At 35.8% G+C, this 14,069-nt stretch overlaps 2 protein-coding genes across 3 annotated transcripts in view; one reads left to right on the top strand and one right to left on the bottom strand.

Annotated features, from left to right (window-relative positions):
• MCPH1 (microcephalin 1) overlaps positions 1-14,069 on the top strand; it is a 121,861-nt gene that overhangs the window by 62,909 nt on the left and 44,883 nt on the right. The gene's annotated exons all lie outside the window — the stretch shown is intronic.
• The window catches only part of ANGPT2 (angiopoietin 2), a 41,868-nt gene that overhangs the window by 18,081 nt on the left and 9,718 nt on the right, over positions 1-14,069 (bottom strand). Inside the window, exon 2 of one of the 2 annotated variants that reach the window (XM_054629227.2) lies at positions 1,346-1,501. The exons of the other annotated variant lie outside the window; for it this stretch is intronic. Within the exon in view, the coding sequence (XP_054485202.2) occupies positions 1,346-1,501 (156 nt within the window). The remainder of the gene's footprint in view (positions 1-1,345; positions 1,502-14,069) is intronic. 2 annotated transcript variants of the gene reach the window in all.

Raw genomic sequence — 14,069 nt, 5'->3', positions numbered from 1 at the left:
ACAGAATTTGGCTTTCCTTGACAGGAAGAATTGATTACTCATGTCCTTCATGTTAAATAGTCATTCAGGACATGATTTCACACTTAAGTGTAATTGAAAATTATTGCCAAAAGTAAGTGTCCTTGAGAGAGCAATTGTTTGGTTAATTTCCTTATGTTGCTAATTAAGCCCTTAACCCAGTCACCAGTAATTTCAAGCAGAGAAGGAAAGTTACAGTGATGATTTTCTTCCTCTAAGCAGAAAATAACTGAGTAATTTCCATAAAGACATTACTGTGAATTAATAAATACATTCTCTCAACATGTGCAAAATATTAGGCTCCTGAATAATACAATGAAAGTTCAGCTCAGTATGCATATAAGCTATGAATTTTCAGTTTATCCAAGAGTTCACAAGTCTTGATTTAGGTTAAAAAATTCAATTTAATTCATTGGATGAATTCTACAGATAGTAAAACATCTAACATGGATTTTAGGCTTTGCATACTTTTTATATTATACAAAATATTATGTGCTGCATGATATATCCATTATTTGTTTTGGCAATTAAAGATCTGCATCTTCCTACGATATCTGCAAAACTACAAATAGATACCACTCTACATGGATTGGACTTGTCCTTCTGCTATTATCTGCATTCTGTTTAAGAAAATGTCTTATTGTACTTAATGCTGTTCAATTAAAACACATTTGTTTTTTGCTTGAAGTTAGCAAATGTACAGTAGGCAGGTTTACTTCTGTGTGAATATACTTTTCTAGCAGTCTGCTAATTTCTTTTTTCTTTATTAATCTCAGATTTATGTGTCCCTTTGTTTACCATAATGCAGTGCATTGTGCTGGAAATGAACTGTTACCCACTTAGAGTTATCTGTGAAAACATTAATTAAAAAGACATAGTTCTTTTGATAAGTTAAAAAAATAAAAAAGGAAAGATTTCATTTAAAAAAGCAATTAAGCTGGTAAATGGAGCAAAGACAGTTTGAAGAGACTCATTTAGCTAAGATTAGTAATGAGAGTAATGTGAGTATAAAGCACTCTAGGACCCAAGTGATGCCTGGATATAGTATAGTAGTTTTAAATACATTCTCTTTAAAGATTAATTTAGCAGTTGGCTTTTTAGACTTACTTGAAATGCTACTGTAATGAAAATCACTCCAGTGACACTTCTCTTGAGATGGAACTATGTATTACCAAATACTAATGTTTCCTTAAGTTGGGTAGAACTGTGGGTCACAACGATTGACTTCTAATTTTTGAACAGAAGCGTGTAACACTCAACAGTGTTAAGTGTAGGGCTGTAGTATTTGGGAAGCAGAAGCATTTTGAGGTTGAAATTCATTACTTACTTGTGCTTCAACATCTGTTAATTTGCGGGTCTGTTCAGCTGTTTGATTTAGCAAGTTTGTGCCTATTTCAATCATAACTGCAGTCTGGTTCTGCACTGCAGTTTGCTGGATCTCTACCATTTCTTTCTTCATACTGTCTTGGATGTAATTCTCAAGCTACATGGGAAAGGAAAGAGAGAAGATAGTTGCATTCTTTAGATGTTGGAAAGGGGGTAGTACAGTAAGCCTGCTGGCAGCCTAGCTAAACAAATTTGGTCCTTGTCCTTGTCTGTTATGTATTTATGTTAAGTTTCCCAACATTAAGCTCTGTGAGAGGAAAACCAAATGTGACAAGGAATGTGTGGCCATTCATCTTCTAAAGGCAGGAACAGAGATTTGCAGGGGATAGGTAGTAGGTACAACAGTGAAAGTGCTTGTGGGCACTTGGCAGCCTTTCTCCCCTAGTGCTCCCACCATTGTAACCATCAGAGAAGCTTCACCAGCTTTGGCAGTGATGGGAATTTTTTAGAAGATAAAAGTTTAGGAGTTTAGTCATCTTCCTGTATTTACACTTAACTATTTTAAAAGCTATTATTCATCACATGACCAGAATTCAAAGAGGTCAGATGTCATTTAACACTGTTATGTGTGCATTTTTATCAGAGAGAATTTCAAATAAAGACACAAAACAGTAGAAAAACCTATAAATACTTTAAATGCTTAATATTAAGGAATGCAAAAGTTGTTTAAAATACTTGACTCTGAAGTAATTTCTGTCTAAACTAATATGGCTTTTTTAGGAGATATTTTATAGCAAAGTACCCTGCTTTCAAGGAAAGTGAGGAAAAATAAGTAGCAAGGAGAAAATTAAAGTAGCCTTTTGCATAAATCTTTCTTTCTACCTGCCTGGATTATGAAAAAGCAGTCTGATTTTTCTTCATACTTCTTTATTTCTTGTCAGTAATTGCAAATATCTCACATTTCTTTGATGTGTCATTGCATATGTTTGAATTCATGAAAGTCCAGGCCACAAGACTTCATTTTTTTCCATTGACTGAGGAAATTTCTAGAATCAAACTTCTACTTCACTCCAACACAGTTCTATCAAGAGAACCATAATAAATTTTGAGCTTCATGCTCTACCTACAAAGAGGATACTAGCTAATAAAAAATAGCTAGTGTCATTAAGCACAAATGGTAATACATCACCAATTCCTAATCTAAGTGAATAGTAAAACAGGTTGATAACTTGATTTTTTAAAAAATAATATTTTAATAGTTTTATCTTTATATGAATGGTGGCTTGTAGTAATGAGACACTTTGAACTTTGTTTTATGGCTATTTTCTATATCAGTGGGGAAAAAGCATCTTGTGATTTAATATTCTCTAAACCACTGTTCAGATATAACCATTCCACTTCCAACCAGCTAAGGACCATGGGCGGATCTATCGGCTTTGAATATTTAAGCTTTTTCCCTTAAATGTTACTTAAGCAAGGACTGGGTTAATTTTTCTTACTTCAGAGCTGTTTTTTAAAAGTGGCATATGGAGAAAACAGGGTATATTAAGAAATCAAAACCTCTAAAACTGGCAATATATTCTTACATTTGAAGTGACCACTATTTCTTGATGCCCAGTGTGACCAAACTGTCAAAGCAGTATTTGTTTGCTCACTCCAGTCTCCCCATGCAGCTGGTGAACTGCAATGCACAACAGGGAGATTTCTGACCTGGCATAAACTTTGACCCACATCTACTGTTCTGCTCCATAAACATACTTCTCTTTCTACCACAAAGATTTAAAACCAGTCTTTAGGCAGCCTTTACATGCTCTTTGCATGATGATCTTTTTGAATACTAGAATTAAGCCTACAAACAACTGGATTTTGGCATAATAATTGAACATGGGTATTTTCAATTGCCATCATACTATGATATTTAGAGTTATTCACTATTCATAGGGTTGATTCTTAAGTGTTACCTCTTGCTCCATGCTATTCCTCATTTTCAAAAGCTTCTCCACCCACAGACAAATCTTATTTGACCAAACATGTTGGAATTTTTTGGATTCTTTGGTGACATCTTTTAGGTCAGCTTCTTCTTTTATGTTGGACAACAATCAGTGCCTTTTAATTGAGTAGTAATAGTAAGGTATCTTTAGTCCTTGATCATTACACTGTGAGATGTCAGAATATAGTGATAATTTATTTTAAAAAGCAATGCAAATTGATATTGGGTGCACCATAGTCAAAGGAGATTTGCAAAATTCTGCAGACTTTTATATATGGATAAAAATAAGTAATTTTTCACTGAAGTGAGATGACCAAGAACAACAGCTAATATGTATCCCTCTGAAAAGGCTAGATATCTGGGAATTAAATGATTTATGAGTCCAAATTAACTTTAGCAACTGAATCTGGAAGACTGGACATCATTATAGATAACATTGAAAAAAACTTTGCGCAAATGCAGCTCTGTTAAAAGACTATGAAGTGAAATCTCCAGAATGCATTTTATTTGCCTCAGTGTACAGTTAAGTATGGAAACACCTTTATCAAGATCAAGGATATGGCTTCACCTGTCAGAATCAATGCATTGAAAATATTGCATCATCTTTAATTTAGAAAAAAAGCCCAAAATAAAAAGGAAGACAGTAATAAATAGATCAACAATGAAAGACTGTTCATGAGCTTTGATTCTTTCAAGAAATAGTTGTGGATATTTAACCTCATTCTTCAAGGTTCTTTGTTCACCAAAGAGAGAGCAGAATGAGAATCTGAGCAAAGTCATCTTTGCATATAGGATTGCAGAACTGCATGACTTCTTTGAAATTGTTATCACTGAGTTATTCCAAAACACACTACTAGAAAAGGAGTTAATTCTGGGCTTAAAGGTAAGGTAAACATTTTATGGTGGGCTTAGGCAATTGCCCAGTTCAAACACACAGATATAAGGTTGCTCTGAATACAGTATGCAAAACCCATGATTACAGTTTAAGGCATCTGGTGGTTCTGGTTGCCAGATTTTTATACCCCTTGTCACTGTACTTGTAACCTTGGAAAGCAGTTTTGTTTGGACACACAGATCTATATTTTCATAATTTATCTTATTTGAATATCTGTAAGTATAAGCATATCTCCAAGTATCTGATCTCTTTCAAATAATTTCTTATTTATGTGGGGATTTCCAAATCACTGAAGTATTCTCTTGACTCCAGTTTTAAGTTTGTCTTCACATCTGTTTTTTAACTTTAAAAATATTAAATACGTAATTTAGGGAATATGGTATCTGTTCTTACTTGAAAGCATGAAATGTGAATACCAAAAGGGATTTAATATTTAAAGCCAGTTTTATTATCTGACTCATTTATTCTAATTTGGAGCAACATGAATCATCAAAATTATAATGACCTATTAAGTGGCTTTGGAGCTTCTTGTGGTTTTTTTCCTAAAAATCCTATAAAGCATGATTACATAAAACCCTTCTGTTTTTTTCTTCATATTCACTAATCTTCTCCCACTTTTGTCCATTCTCTGCATGTACACATCATAAAATCTTTTTCTGACCTGAACCAAGATAATGCACTGATCCCTCTCTGCTTATTTCCCCTCTCTCTTCATCATACAATGCAAAATTGTAGTAAGTAGCACTTTTTACAGCTACAACCCTACAACTTTTTCTTAGTGGCAGGTGCTTACTTTGATCCTTCTTCAAAAAGTAAAAGAATGACTTTCATCCAAAATGTCTCACCATCTCACACTGACCTTAGTGACAGCAGAACATGTTCCCACTTGTACCCCCAGCAAGCAAAGCCCTTGGGTTTCACTGACAGGGTGGTGGAAGAACTTTTTTAACAAGGCTCCAGTTCCCACAGCCACGGCTGAGCTACACTGACAACACTGAGGATTAGCAGCCATTTTTGCAGGACTGCTGTTCTTTGTGGCACATTTCTTTGTAGAAACTATTCATCAGCTCCTGCCAAGGAGCCTCCTTTCTTTGTAAGCAGTAGCACACTCAGTTTCTGAAGGGGGAAGAATAGCTTGGGTAAAAAAGAGGTTTAAAAGAGGGAAGGACATGGGAATGAATGCCTCATTTCCCAGCCATCAGTCAGGAGGCTTGGTAGTTTGAACAGCATGTCTGTCTTCTTCAATATTTTACTCAAATCTGGAAGGTGAAACAGGGATTATTTGCCAGATTTCTATCTTGCCACGTCACTAGCTATGGTTTAATCTCTTTTTGATTCAGATAATATATGAATATTATAAGAAGTGTGTTAACCATGATTACATTATTGTTATTGAACAAAATAAATGTTAAAACCTAGTAGCTGACTATTAGTGATGCATTTTCAGAAATTTTGCTTTTGAGGGAGTAAGCTGATCAATGACTTGATCAACTTGATCAATGACTATCTTAAAGATAATACAAGGGAGAGGGAATGTTTGAAAGAAGGACTATTTAACTGATAGCATTTCAGTGATTCTTCTTGGAATTTTTTATTAAATATTCTATCTTTTGTGTAGGAATTTGGCTGGCATGTATTCTTGAACAAAGTATAAAAATGAAAGCACAGATGGGAAAAAACATGTCTCAAAATATGCTTAAATTGCAAAAGCAGCTGGGAAAATTGAAAAACTTTTACAGTTAAGATTTGTTACAAAGTTATAGTGATGCATTTTTAGAGAGAAAAAAATTCTCTAAGGTCACCACTTTGGGACTGCATCATGTTTTATTACTTCAAATCATATAAAATCATAAAATTTGGCAAAAATACTCCAGCTAAGTTGCCAAAAAAACAAGGACAGGTCAATAATATTGGAGCACATTCCAACACGTTACTTTTATAGCCAAGGCTTTTTTTTCGAACAAGCTTTAAATGGGCAAGAAAGGGAAGACAACATGTAGAGTATGCACTAAAAGAAGTGTGTTTTCTAACCATTGGCAGAGATACTATTAATCCATTATGAAGAGTTATCAATACTCAGTCAAATGAAAAACCTGCCTGATTGTATATTTTGTGTCCATACTAAAAAATTTTTCAAAGAATCAGCAACTTATTTGTGCATTTTATAGACATTTGACTTAACATTTTTTCCATTTTAAGTTATGAATGATGTCTTGCATTTGTTCTTTGCTGCCAAATGTTTAATCTATAGTAGTTAAAGGGTCATGTTCCTGGCAGCATTTATGCTCCATGAATACATAAATGCCCCTTTGTTAAATGCTACTCCATATTAATGGTACAAGTAGTACTGGGTGCTTGTTCTATTTTATAGAATTTGTCAGTTATTGGAGCAGGCTTTCCAAATAAAATTTGCTGATTTTCTTTATGTTTATAGTCTGATTCTGTCAAGTCTAACATTTATTTTCAGCAAGAGGTAATGTTAATAATGAGTTTCTACACAGTGCTGTGTCCTGTGTGAACAGGTTGTGTTACAACACATATTGCATGCTTAGTCATCTAATGTAGATGCAGAGAAAACTGCAGTGCTAATGACACATATATAGTGATTTTCCTCTAACTTTTGTTTTGGATTTTAAAAAGTGGAGTAGATCCAGTAGAAAACATAGCAACAAAAAATACATTTACAGCTAGGCACCTTTTAAATATCTGTTGAAGCTACAGAGTTTGGCATATTGTAGATGCCTGGGCAGTAAGGAGTTAATGTGTTGTTCTGCCTCAAATGCTAATGGCTATTCAAGTGGGCAAGTAAGAATAGGATGTAGCTAGAAAGAGGGGCAGCATTTCTGACGGCCCGTCAGAAAATAGGGCAGCACCTTTCTGGAACCCACTTCCTACTTCTGGTCTGTGCTGACCAGATCAGCAGAAGTAGGGTCAAGAATTAGGCATGAACTGTCAGCTCAGGGTCAATCCAGTAGAGGGGGATCAAGACCATCAAAAGACCCTCAAAGACCCTCAACCCATTTCCAGAAAGGTCCAGAAAAAGGGACTGCACCTGCTCACTTATTTACACGAAGAGTGAGAAACCTAAGTCCCAGGAGAGGGACATTTGCCTATAAAACGGTGCCCCTACTAAGTTTGGGTGGCACCACCAGGACCTTGGACACCCTATTGGCTGGATCAGTGCTGGACCCAGAACTGGTGATCCCCTTTCCTCTCCTATCTCATTTCTCTGTATAGGGGCAAACATATTTCCATGCCAAGTGTGTAGTCTGTTAATAAAACTTTGTGAGCGGTTTTCTTTTGGACCCCTTTGGGTTTTGCCACTCTTCTTTGACCAAAGGCATTGAGAAATTTTGGGTACTCCCTTCCACAAAGGAGTGACATGGTACACATATATTAAGCTGTCAAAAACTTTGAGTTACAGTTCTCACATCCCTAACAAAAATGTCATGTGCTTTATTTGGAACTTATCTTTGCAAATTTAAACCACTTGAGTTTAATCAGTTCTTCCAATACCTGGGGTCATCATCCAGGTGCTTTTTTCACCAAGATGTTCATTATACACACAAAAGCAAGCAAGATGGAAAGTGTACTTAAGCATCCATAATCAGATTTGCTTAGTTTTAGTAACAGGTCAAAATAAGAAAAGCTGAGTCTCATTAGTTCCTTTGGGAATACTTTTTCAGAGTATAGATGTGACCTTCCTGCTTCTCATACTCCAGATATCTTGAGGTATCTTTAACCTAGTAATGCTTGGTCTTAGTTGCCCTGCCCTTTTTTCAGAGTGGCAGTGTTCTTTGGATTGTGGCCACATCTGATTTCTTCATGAGTCATCTGAAGTAGAATTTAGCCCATAATTCGGACTGGGTTTTTTTTTTTAATGCTGTGTCAATGTGCAGTTTTCTGATTGTAAAAGGTTATCCTTATATGCCACAGAATCCTTAAATTTCTCATTCACAGATACATTTTTTTAATTTAAAGACAAAAATGTAGTTTTTTTCACAGACTATTTTAACAGACTTAATTTTCAGTTAAAATACTAAATATTTAATTTTTTTATTTGTAGTATAATTGAAGTCTGTACATTAGGAGGGTTTTCTTGGTATGAGCCACCTTGGATCCTACTGGATATGAATAACAGTGAAATGTAATGTACTTTTTAAAAAAGAAGGAAACACTGCCTCAATTTCATCACAGCTGTTCATGTAGGCAGTATTTTACCAACATATATATGCTACACATGCTCCTTAGTATGCGTGTATGTAACCATATTGACAGGCACTCCATGTGTGCTTGTATTTGTATTTCCACATCACATGAATGCATTGGTGTTTTGAAGGCAAAATACTGTCAAAATTTCAATTTTGCAGACAGTTTTGTTCTCTTTAAAATAGCTTTTCGTACTTATTTTCAGTCTGTCCCTGTTCCTACTGCTTCAAGTCAGGATGGAAATAGAAGAATCACTACCCTTTCCAAGAGTCATTTATCTTGACAGACCTAAGGGAACACATTTTTAAGGGCATTGCATCAATCTCCATCAATCAGACCTTAAGCTATTTTAAAGCAACTTTTAATAAAATAATTTATTTCTTCATGTTTTCTGGAACTAAGTTATCAATTTTAGGAGCTTGTAACTTTTGGAAAAAATTAGTACACTGCAGAAATAAAACGCAATCCTGTCTGAAAAAGAGACATTTAAAATTTTCCTTTTTTTCCTTTTCCCTAGAGCAGGAAGTCCCAATGGTCTATGAGTTGTTTCTCAAGGGAGGGAAAGAAATCTTTGGGAATGTCTATGGGAATGCTTGAGATGTCTCTATGCCCCATCAAACATGTCTGCCTGTCCAGACCTCCAGCTAAGATTTTTCTCTTATCTCATTTTCCTGTCAGCAAACAAAAGGTGAAAGTAACATCATAAATGAATACTATCTGGAAGTGAGCTGTGATTTACTGGAAAATGTTGAAGCTAAAATTGTGTAATAAAATACTAAAGGTTTAAATGCTAACTCTTAAAATAGTAAACACAGACTTTGAAGTAAATGATATGCAGATGGTTCTCGTAGGGACACTTGTGCACTAAATGAAAGCTTGCCTATTCTCCTGTCTGATTACACTACATTTAGAGGAAACTGTTACACTTTTATAATTTACACTTGCTAGCAGAAGAAAAATATTCCCCCCCCCCCCCTTTACTGGCAAAACTCTACTTAAATAAAAACTAAATTTTCATTAATGTAACATGAAATAAAATGTATGAGATGTCTTCATTTTCTGTACAAGTTTATATTTATAAAGAATGACTTTCAATCTGTGTTCCTGAATGGAAGTATTCTGTATCTAATTCTAAAAGTTATTACAGGATGGCTGGATTTTCTACTGTATGTTCTGAACTAACTATGAATGTTACAATCCAAGTGATGATGTCAAAAAGGCAAAGGAGCACATAGGAAAAGGGAAGAGACTTTGACAGCTCAAACACTCAAAAGCTGTCATAGAGTTGAGCTTCCACCATTCCAGACACTGAGCTTATTTTGTCCATGTAATACTACACTACTGCTTTCCTACCTACACATATGTGCTGTCCTTTGGAGGATGACATGGGTTCTTTGTACTATATATGATGCACGTACTTTCTATGGTGCATTTCTGCATTAAATTGCAAATGAAAAATATTCTTTGCAAAAAAGCATTGTTAATGGAAACTAAATAGTCAACTTGACAAACCGCTTAACAGTGTCAATTTCTATGTAGGTAGGTAAATAATTTTATAAAAACAAAATTGAACAAGAGTATCTTCAAAATTAAAATCAATTATTTGGTGATTACCCTTACTCGTTAAGAGTTAAGGCTATTCATTAAGCCAATAATTTAAGATTCTGAATCACCATTTTTATGGACCATAGCTGCTATGGTATTTCTCTTAAAAATCAGGGAAGGAATTCATAAAGTTCCCATTAGTCTAAAAATAAAGAATAAATAAATAAATAGTGTGAGTCATGAATGGCATTTTGCCGAAGTTCAGTAGCTCTGAAGCCAGGGAGACAAGAAGCCAGTGATGCTTCAGCCATTCACTGAAATGCATAAAATATTTTTCATTATATGCAACAAGCCACCAATACTCAAAATTAGGATTCCATAATTATTAACTGTGTAGGAAATACTGCTAATCAATATTTAAATTTTAAATACTAGATTATGGCATTGGACTATAATTTCCCAAATTGAATATTCAAACCTTTTGGAGACAAGCCTACATGTTTTCAATCAGATTTTGGACTTTACCAGACCAGTGTAAGGATGAGATTGTGCTGTACAAAGATGACATCTGAATAAACACTTGCTATCCCAGATCTTATTTCTCATAATCCTTTCTCATTTGTGTATTTTTTCCATTCCACTGAGCAACTGAAATAAACTTACTATCAGATATGCTGGTGACATTTTTCATGAAAAACATTGTCTGTGTAGCCTTATAAACTTTACAAAATATTTAGCAAATGTATCAGTCACAGTTAAAGCCATTTATCATTTTTATCTCAAACAATATCAAGTAGTTTTTTATGAACTCCTCTTTCAATGGGAAAGCCTATTTTAGAGAATAGCTCATGATGTGGTGAAGCAAATCAGAGATCAAGTTTTGACGAATATGAAGCAAATTCCACTTTTCAAAACATGTTACTGGGGAAGTGAAAAAGAGCTAGGCATTTACAGTTCATTCTCAGCATTGCTTTCTAGGGAAGCAGTCATCTTGCATTCCATTTCCATCCAGAAGGAAGAATGATTTGGAGTTCAAGGATCAAACTAGTTAGGAAGCTATGGTACACAATTAGTCCCTTTTGTGAGCTATAAAACTGGGTGTCTCCGGTTCCAAAGCTGTGTTCACAGAGCATCTTTCAGCATGACAAAAATTAGATTATTTTTAGAGTTCACAGGTTAATGATAAAGCATTTTTAGTAGTTCTTAAGCTTTGCAACATACTGGCATCTAACTATAGTTTATTGAGTTTTTATGAGATCTTTTTCTTGTAGAAGAAGCCTCAATGATGCTACCAAGTGACAACCAGTCATTTTTGCTGAAGGCCTGACAAATTTTGAATGCTCAAGACTTTGGGGAAGCACATGTCAGCTGCTGATTTCAGTTTTGAGGGACTGAATTTCTTTACTAAGAACCTATTCACTGATTTTGGAGGGGAGAAGAGAAAGTAATTTGTGCTCAAGTACTGTAGCTCTTTTTTTAAGATGTGCTGCATATTTCTCACTCTCATTTCAATTGATAATATGCTAGATGGACTGGGGAAGTGGAGTGTCTGGAGAACTGCTACATTTACATCACCAGCTTGAAAATTCCTCACTTGCTGGACCAAACCTGTCAGAGAACTTCCCAAACTTTCCAAAACAGTGGGCAGGGGAAGCAGGACCCAAAACCCAACTAGCCTTAAATATGGCTACAGAAAACATTAAAGGCTGCCTTAAAAAAGAGAAGCTCAGGTGGTCACCTCTGCTTAGTTTAAAAAATTAACATCCTTATATGTCCTTGTCAAATGCCACTTATTTATTTCTCTGTACTGTTCCATTAGCCCAGTTAAGAGTCTTGAGTGCAAAAGTTTCTGAGAAATTCCAAGCTTGAAATATTTGGAAGCAAGATCAGAACATATAGGCAGCACATTGCAGAAACAAAACATAGTGTGTGATGCAGGAAAAAAAATTAAATTATGTAATCCAGATTAAAAAATACTTCTTTTTTTTTTTTTTTTTTTTGGTCTCAATAGCTGGAATTATCCATCTAAAAGCAGACAGTTTAGGGTTTTGGAGCAGAAACATGAAGACAGGTCTTTTCATCCATTGCTTTCAAAATTTCCTCTTTGTCTCTGGTACCTCCTGAGCACTCAGGTGGTGATGCAAAGTCATCTCTTGAGCTGAGCTCCAGTCAGTGCTCCTGAAAGCTTGACACCAGGCAGCTGCCAGTATGTGCCCTTCTAGAAAGACCAGAAGCCAGATCCTCTCAAAACAATTTATGCTATTGGCATTAACCACAAGAGAAGAGGAGAAATTGTCAGAAAAAATGTCTGAGAACCAAAGCTGTACTCGTTATAGGATGGGTATTTTATGAGAGGACACTGTTCCCTGTCTGTCAAGATCTGACAAGGGCCACTGCAGAGGGAGACTTTTAAGTATGCTTTCCAGAGACTCTTGGATGTAAAACTCTGCTGTCAAGATGAGTAAGCACATTAGCAATGGAGAAAGTACAATGACATCAATACTATATGCACCTAGCCAGAAAAGAAAGCTATCTATCTTACATTTGAGAGGTGGGCCCATGCAAATATCATAAATTTCCATAAGGCCAAATGCAAGGTCCTAAACATAGGTCCAGGAAATCCTAAACATAAGCACAGGCTGAGCAGTGAAGGGATTGATGGCAGCCCTGACAAGAAGGACTTTGAGAAGGTGGATGAGAGGCTGAACATGCCCTGGCAGTGTGTGCTTACATCCCAGAAAGCCAGTTGTATCCTGGGCTGTATCCAAAGCAGTTGGGCAGCAGGGCAAGGGAGGGGATTCTGCCCCTCTGCTCTGCTCTGCTTGGGTAGGACGCCAGCTGGACCAGTGCTGCATCCAGCTCTGGGTCCCACAGCATTAGAAGGGATTTGAGTGGGTCCAGAGGAAGGCCACAAAGATGATCCCATGGTTGAAGCACTTCTTCTATGAAAACAGGTTGAGAGAGTTGGGATTTTTCAGTCTAGAGAAGGTTTTTAGCGACCATAGAGCAGATTTCCAGTACCTAAAGGGAGCTTACAAGAAAGCTGGAGAGGGACTTTTCACACAAGCATGTAGTGACCGGACAAGAGGGAATGTAAACTGAAGGAGGATAGGTTTAAATAGAAGGAATGTAGAGGAAGGGACAGCCAGGAAGCTGCATAACTTTAATATAAGGAAAGAAATAAAGAAAATGAATCTGCATGACATGAGCAGAATTTTAAAAGTGGTTGTGGATAGGAATAGGGATAGGAATTCCTAATGACAGTAAGGTGCAAAAGGGGATTGGAAGGCTGATCTTAAAGCCAGCTGAGGGAATGAATTCTCTGTTTTGTTTGAAGTTTAAGAAACATTATCAAGTTGGAAGAAAATTCACTGAGGAAAATGTAAGTGCAAAGGACTTGACTGGATGAGACTCCTGGGAGATGTTACTCCCACATGGACTAGAGAGGGACAAGAGAAAGAAACTGTTTATTTCCTTGTGATGAAAATTATTACTCTTTTTTCTATTCCAGTAGGATCCTTACTTAGTTAGAGGTAGTCCACATGAATTAGGCCTTAAAGCACATATCTGATTTACTGGTCTACTCCATTATCAACTTCAAATATTTTTTCAATGTTGTTTTATTAATACTTAGTTATTGAAACTAAGTATTTTTAGTTTCACTAAGAAGTCAGTGGGAATTTTTCTACTTGTTTGGAGCAGAGCTAGGATTTTGTATGCTGCCCTCAGAGCCTTTTTAAAATAATAAAGTTTACCATAACAAAGAAGCTGAACCCAAGACATGGCTAAGTTTTTTCTAGATTCAAGTCAAATAAACTTACATGTCAGGGGGAAAAAATTACGGTATTTTTAACTATATATTTAAACTTTCTTGCCTAGCTGGTAAACTGTAGTTGACAGAATCCTTGCTTGTATGTGCTAAGATTTCAACAGGGTCAGATTGTTTATATTTGTTGCAGTTTATACTCTTTCTAAGGGCTAGGTTATTGGTCTAGGGGCTTACTTTCTAGTTATTTGAACTTTGTTTCATCATGTCAGAGTAGTTTTCAGAAAACATTCCCAGTAAGGCTCCAGTAGCAGTTACAA

The sequence above is a fragment of the Agelaius phoeniceus genome, chromosome 3, assembly GCF_051311805.1.
Source record: "Agelaius phoeniceus isolate bAgePho1 chromosome 3, bAgePho1.hap1, whole genome shotgun sequence".
NCBI classification, from domain to species: domain Eukaryota; kingdom Metazoa; phylum Chordata; class Aves; order Passeriformes; family Icteridae; genus Agelaius; species Agelaius phoeniceus.
Note: the sequence above shows the minus strand (reverse complement) of the source record. Positions and strands in the feature narration are given on the sequence as shown.